The sequence below is a fragment of the Labeo rohita genome, unplaced genomic scaffold (genome assembly GCF_022985175.1).
Source record: "Labeo rohita strain BAU-BD-2019 unplaced genomic scaffold, IGBB_LRoh.1.0 scaffold_2431, whole genome shotgun sequence".
Classification (NCBI taxonomy): domain Eukaryota; kingdom Metazoa; phylum Chordata; class Actinopteri; order Cypriniformes; family Cyprinidae; genus Labeo; species Labeo rohita.
Genome location: NW_026128695.1, coordinates 1 through 7315, shown reverse-complemented (window position 1 = coordinate 7315; position 7315 = coordinate 1). Strand labels below are relative to the sequence as shown.

General features: G+C 35.8%; 1 gene segment (V, D, J or C); it reads right to left on the bottom strand.

Annotated features, from left to right (window-relative positions):
* Nucleotides 1–6134: 6134 nt before the first annotated feature.
* On the bottom strand, nt 6135–7033 carry LOC127159677 (immunoglobulin kappa variable 1-6-like). The segment is given in 2 exon segments: nt 6135–6825; nt 6931–7033. Coding segments are annotated over 2 exon segments (375 nt in total).
* Between the last annotated feature and the right edge of the window lie 282 nt (nt 7034–7315).

The window sequence follows — 7315 nt, the reverse complement described above, 5'->3', positions numbered from 1 at the left end:
AAATAGTATATGTTTATGTTGAACTTTATTCTTGTTCAGATGTATTAAGCAGTATATGAAAAGTGATTCTGTTGCTCATGAAAATGCATCTGAAATGTTTGTGCATCACAGTTTTAATAAAGATTAATTTGTCTGAAGCAGCAGATTGTGTGTGTGTGTGTGTGTATCATTATGATGAAGCTGCACATGAAGAACAGAAACATCATTATGAGAAACTCCACAACATCAACCAAAGTAAAAGAGGTCAAAGTCACCTGAGAGGTCACAGCTAGTAAAATATATAATTTTAAATTAGCACATCATATGAGAATGAATGAGAACTATAGGGCTGAATTATGTCTATTGTAAATGAGAGAATAAAGAAGAGAATAAAACCTGATTACGAAAAATACAAACATTTTGAAAACATTTTACCAAAACTATACTGAGTGTTTCTACTATCAGTGTGTTGAAGTGTTGTTTTCTCTGTCTCTGCTGGAGTTTGTGTTCACTCGAGTGGAATAGAGGTTTTTGTACGACCGTTTCATTAGATTGTATCACTGTGGTTGACTTTCCGTGGAGGAACTAAACTGGTGCTCAGTAAGTCGTCTATTTTAATTGAAATGCAAACATACAATTTAGATTGTGTACAATTTTATTTTTAAATTGAAACAGAATTTGTTTTGTTGTTGTTGTTTTTTGTGTGTTTTTTCTAACAATAATATTTTTGGTAACATTTCATTTGTTAATATTAGTTAACTACATTAGTTAACATGAACTAACAATGAAAAATTAGTGTAAGGCATTTGTTATTATCAGTTCAATTGTTAGTTGCAGTATTTACTAATACAGTACTAAAACCCAAAATGTCATCTGTTAATATTAATGGACCTGAATTAACATGAACTAACAATGGGCAGTTGTACCTGTATTAATCAATGTTAACAAATATTAATAAATACTGTAACAAATGTATTGATCATTGTTAGTTAATATTAGTTAACATTAACTAATGAACCTTATTGCAAAGTCTTACCAAATGTTCTATTAAACAGCAGCAACTACTATTATAGAAATAGTGCATTTACACTGTGAACAGATGAACAGTGATCACCTCTCAAAGATGCAACAACAGCAAGAACTTTTCACTGTTGACAGCAATCATCATACAAACCTCAACAATGGTGACAATCAACAAAACATTCAGATAAACAACTCTGAACCTTACAAAACAAGCTACTGAAAACTCACAACAACAACATTATTATTATTATTATTAATAATAATAATAATAATAAATATAGCCGCAAGCGACAATTATCAGGGTTCAAGCATCTAAAGCCTTTAAGATTTATGGTTTTATGGTTTTAACACATCCACGATGGAGAACACGCTCACAAACACACACATACACAGGAATTAAATGTTTAAACTTATATTAATGCTCATTAAAGATGATTAGAGACAGACACATTTTGTTGCACATTTAGATCTCTGAAACAAATGATCAACAAAACAACAAAACTCTTATTGCAAGTGTTCTCTTTTAGAGTTTTAATGGAGTTTAAATTAAATATTCAGTTTTATAACCTCAAAACATAATTGGCATAATTGTAAAAAACTGATAATGTCTGTATGAATACAGCGGTAAACTTTTAAAATGTGATCATACATGCAACGATAATGAATTTATCATGTCTAAATGCCAATCTTGAAGAAGAAAGACCTGAAAAATACTATATTAGTGATTTTAATGAGCCCATTAATTATCTAATAGTGCCATCTAGTGGCTATAATTAATAACTGCAGAGACCTTACCATGGGCATAATAGTTGTTAATGTTTATAACTATTATAGTGCCATTTTTTTTCCCCCAATCTCCATAAAATGTTGTATGATTGTTTAGAATTACATCATGTATCAGTTTACATAGTTTGGGGTTTTCTTTTAAGATTTATAGGCTTTTGGGTACACTATATAAAAAACACATTTTTAAATGACCCTGTCATTGCTTACCCTTGTCCAAATGCAAATATTTAGCGTTTTATTTGAGAATTATCGACCTGGAGAGTCTAGAGGATTGTACTGCACTGATTTGTTTTTTTCATTTTGAGTTTAAAAGCTAGGGCTAGTTGGAGAATAGATAATGTTTGATGACCTTAATTTTTGACCACCACACCTGATTCTGATTACCAGCTCGTTAAACGAGAGCTCCATTAACTTACTGGAGTGCACTACATAAGAAAGACATACTTTATTGGCCACACCTGATAAAGTTCTTCAGCTCGTTAGAAGAGAGCTCCATGAACTGAATGGATTGTGTCAGATAAGAGCCAATGAATGGTCCTCTGCTGCCTTATACTGATTGTAATGGCAATTACAGGGACTTTATCATTAAAATGTACTGGTTTTAACCTTTATAACTGTTATAGCACCAATTTTTGCCCGATCTGCACAAAATTTTGCAAGCTTGTTTGGAATCTGACGCATGACCTTGCATAATTTCATGAAGTTTTGAGTTGTCATTTAGGATGTACAGACTATTGGGTACACTAGGTAAACAACAACATTTTCAATGACCATGTTAAAGCTGTCCAAATTCAAAGGTGCAACAGTTTTTTGATAATTATTGATCTAGAGAGTCCAGAGAATATTACTGCAGTGGTTTGATCGAGATTGAGTGAAAAACCTAGGACTAGTTCGCAAAAGTAGGTTTTTGACATATTTGTGAATATTTAATGAACGATTTGATTGACAGCAATGGTTCTTGAGGCAAAGTTGTTCATCATGAGGAGATCTATCAAATGATATGAAGATCTAGTGTCTGTGTCAATATATTTGCATTTATTTAGCCATTTGAAGCCATATACCATACACAGCTTGTGTTTTTGAAGCCTTTTTAATTGTTATAGCGCCACCTATGGTCCGATCTTCACAAAACTTTGCATGCTCATTAAGAGTCACCTGTCACATGTTCTCACCAATTTTCGTGAAGTTTAGGTTTTATAGGCTTTTGGGTATACGTGGCCACGTCCCTTTTCTAAATTACCTCGTTATAACTAACCAAATGAGAAAATTCCACATTTTTCTGATAATTATTGATCTACAGAGTCCAGAGAATATTACTGCAGAGGTTTGATCGAGATTTAGCAAAAAACCTAGGAATAGTTCGCAAAAGTAGGTTTTTCACATAATTGTGAATAATTAATGAACGATTTGATTGACAGCAATGGTTCTTGAGGCAAAGTTGCTCAGCATGAGGAGATCTATCAAATGATATGCATATTGTGTGGATGTGTGAAACACCACGTGATTACAGAACCATAAAACTCGTTAGCACCAACTAGTGGCCGATTTGTTTCAAAATTATTACAGACCTTTAGGGCCATGAGTCGAACATGCCCAGTGAGTTTCGTTCTGATTGGCCTCCGTTAAGCTTGTCTAATAGGCGCTCAAACTTGATTGGCCTCATAGATTGTCTTGGCACTTTGGACAAAGATGCTGCATACCAATTTTCAGGTCAATCAGACTAACTGTAGTGTAGTTATAGCCGTTTTTATGTTTTTTCGTTATTATAGCGCCACCAAGCGGCCGAACGCTGCAATTTTTTTTTATTTGACCTGAAATCGAGCTTTAACAGATGCGTACCGAGTTTGGCGAAAATATCTCATTCCGTTCAAGAGTTATAGCCACAATTAGCATTTGGCTAATGTTAGCATAACACGTTTTTCCGCACTGTTTCGCGCAAAAAAACGAAATTTCAACCTTTTTTTGATAATTATTGATATTCAATGTCTAGAGAATATTTCTGCACTGGTTTGGTTCCAATCGGGCAAAAAACCTAGGACTAGTTCGCAAGAGTAGGCACCAGTACACTTTTGTGCGACTTGACCCAAGGATCGCAAGATATCAATTGTAAGACAATTTAGCTGCATAAATTATGCATGCCACAATGCATGCTGGGAAAAATAGACCAGTTTTGTACTGTGGTGGCACCCATCATGCACTGCGATATGAAGCTTTAGCGTTAGCTTTAGCTTATATGAAGCTTTTAGATTTAGCTTATATTTTATACATAACCAACACGTTCTCACTCCCAACTCGTCACATACTGACGCTTGGTCAGGACCCTTTAGCAGCTTTTTTCAATGTGCAGGGTCCTTTGCTTTAAATAAGAAACCCATGGTGTCATAATGCTGATGCAAAAGGCAATGGTAATTTTATCATCATGATTAAATTATATATTGGGCAATAATGTTGCCATTATTGCATATACAGGTGCATCTCAATAAATTAGAATGCCGTGGAAAAGTTCATTTATTTCAGTAATTCAACTCAAATTGTGAAGCTTGTGTATTAAATAAATTCAATGCACACAGACTGAAGTAGTTTAAGTCTTTGGTTCTTTTAATTGTGATGATTTTGGCTCACATTTAACAAAAACCCACCAATTCACTATCTCAACAAATTAGAATATGGTGACATGCCAATCAGCTAATCAACTCAAAACACCTGCAAAGGTTTCCTGAGCCTTCAAAATGGTCTCTCAGTTGTCGTATTCCTCTTGTTAAGCCACTCCTGAACCACAGACAACGTCAGAGGCGTCTTACCTGGGCTAAGGAGAAGAAGGAATGGACTGTTGCCCAGTGGCCCAAAGTCCCCTTTTCAGATGAGAGCAAGTTTTGTATTTCATTTGGAAACCAAAGTCCTAGAGTCTGGAGGAAGGGTGGAGAAGCTCATAGCCAAAGTTGCTTGAAGTCCAGTGTTAAGTTTTCACAGTCTGTGATGATTTGGGGTGCAATGTCATCTGCTGGTGTTGGTCCACTGTGTTTTTAAAAATAAAAAAAAAAAAAAAAACTGCACCCGTTTACCATGAAATTTTAGAGCTTCCTTCTGCTGACCAGCTTTTTAAAGATGCTGATTTCATTTTCCAGCAGGATTTGGCACCTGCCCACACTGCCAAAAGCAGCAAAAGTTGTATAAATGACCATGGTGTTGGTGTGCTTGACTGGCCAGCAAACTCACCAGACCTGAACCCCACAGAGAATCTATGGTGTATTGTCAAGAGGAAAATGAGAAACAAGAAGCCAAAAAATGCAGATGAGCTGAAGGCCACTGTCAAAGAAAGCTGGGCTTCCATACCACCTCAGCAGTGCCACAGACTGATCACCTCCATGCCACACCGAATTGAGGCAGTAATTAAATCAAAAGGAGCCCCTACCAAGTATTGAGTACATATACAGTAAATGAACATACTTTCCAGAACCAAAGACTTAAACTACTTCAGTCTGTGTGCATTGAATTTATTTAATACACAAGCTTCACAATTTGATCTGAATTACTGAAATAAATGAACTTTTCCACAACATTCTAATTTATTGAGATGCACCTGTATGTTGGGGTGTAAATTTTCAATGTAAACAGTCACAAGTTTTATTTACATTTCATTATTTGCACATTTACGAGCACATAACCTAACCCCAGCCCTAAACCTACCATTTGTCAATAAAACACAAGATATAACTACAGTTACAGTCATAATTTATACAAAAAGTATTAATATTCCAAATGTTCAGAGGCAAAACAATTGATTTTTGAGAGGAATAGACGTGATCCGTCTCCGTCCGTCGTAAAGCTCAGTCTGTTTGTGCGTAAATAAATAAAAAAAATGTCACCCGCCTGAAGAAGCGTTATATCAGCCTTGGTGGTGAAATGCCATTGGCTCTTGTGTGTCTCGTGACCGATTGCGTCATGCTTCAACACAACTTGTTTGTAATGCTTTTATACTGCTTGTTTATGGTCAGTTTCTGCAATAAAAACCTGTGACTGCACTTACATTTGCCTGTTACATGTTTTATATTGTTTAGAAGTGGGTAAGTTTAGAGTGGGTTTAGGTGCTCCAATTAAAGTATACATTTATATAAAATAATTTGTGTTTTTTTTTTACAAATGCATGCAAACCATTAAATTAAGGCAAACAACTGAAATCAATGGAGGACCCATGCATGCACCTTGAGCGTCAAAAAGCAATGCCAAAGGGTCCTGACCAAGTGTCAGTTTGTGACGAGTTGGGAGTGAAAACGTGTTGCCATGGCAACACCTACGGAAACAGGACTGTAGTCAGATTATGAATGTGGTGACCTGGGAAAATTTTTCATTTTATTCATAGTTCTTAAAGTGCAAACTGTCATGTAATATTACATATCATGCCTCAGTATGTGTTTTGTTTGATAGTTCTTCCATTTGCTTCTTTAGACACACAAGACAAATAAATACTTGCTACAATTTATAATGGCCATAAAGTGAATGAACAATAATATGATGAGCTGTATGTGTGTATTAAATAAGTATAGTAAGTAAGTAAGTAAGTAAGTAAATAAATACTGCATTATATCTCTTACATTTTTGCTATACTTTTTGTCTTGTTTGTCATCCTCCCATCAGCAGCTGCAGTTTCTCTCATCTGTATCAGTGCAGTCACTGTGACTCTGACTGATGGAGGTTTTTGTACGACTCTTTATCACTGTGTGAACACACCTTTACTGTTGATCCAGTGTTCACTCAGACAGTAATAATCTCCTGTATCTTCAGTCTGGACTCCACTGATGGTCAGAGTGAAATCACTGTCAGATCCACTGCCACTGAATCTAGATGGAGTTCCAGTGTAACGGCTTGTTGCATCATATATGAGGAGTTTAGGAGCTTCTCCAGGTTTCTGTAAGTACCAGGCTAAGTCATTACCTTCATCCACTCTACTGTTGGTTTTACAGTTTATTCTGACTTCTTGTCCTTGAGCTGCTGTTATTGATGATGGACTCTGAGTTACAGTGATCTGTCCTCTACACTCTGAAAGAAAGAACAAGAATAACATTTAGACTAAACTGACAATGATGTACATTTCACATTTTTTAAAAAAAAAGAAAAAAAATGATCAAAGTTTACTACACAAACCTTGAGCAAACAGTGTGAGTGTCCAGATGAGGATGATGATGTTGTTCATTGTTGTTGTTTTGTCTTGTGTGATGATGAAGATTCTGTTCTGTTCTGCTCTCAGTCATGAAGTGTTAAACTCACAGCACTATAAACAAATACTGTTTTGAAAAAGTTGTTTTGACACAGTAAGTCCTTGAATTTCATTCACATTTCTCAAACCTCTGTGTATGAAGCAGCAACAGGCTGCAGAGGTTTGTCTTCCACATGTGGTGTTATTATAACTACGAGCGAATGAGACGCGGCGCTGATTTCTACCTGCTTCAGTCCAACTCCACTTATGTGAACAGCTGGTCTGCTCTCCAGAGTCTGGTCATCATCACTGCCGGATACCTGCAGCTCTACT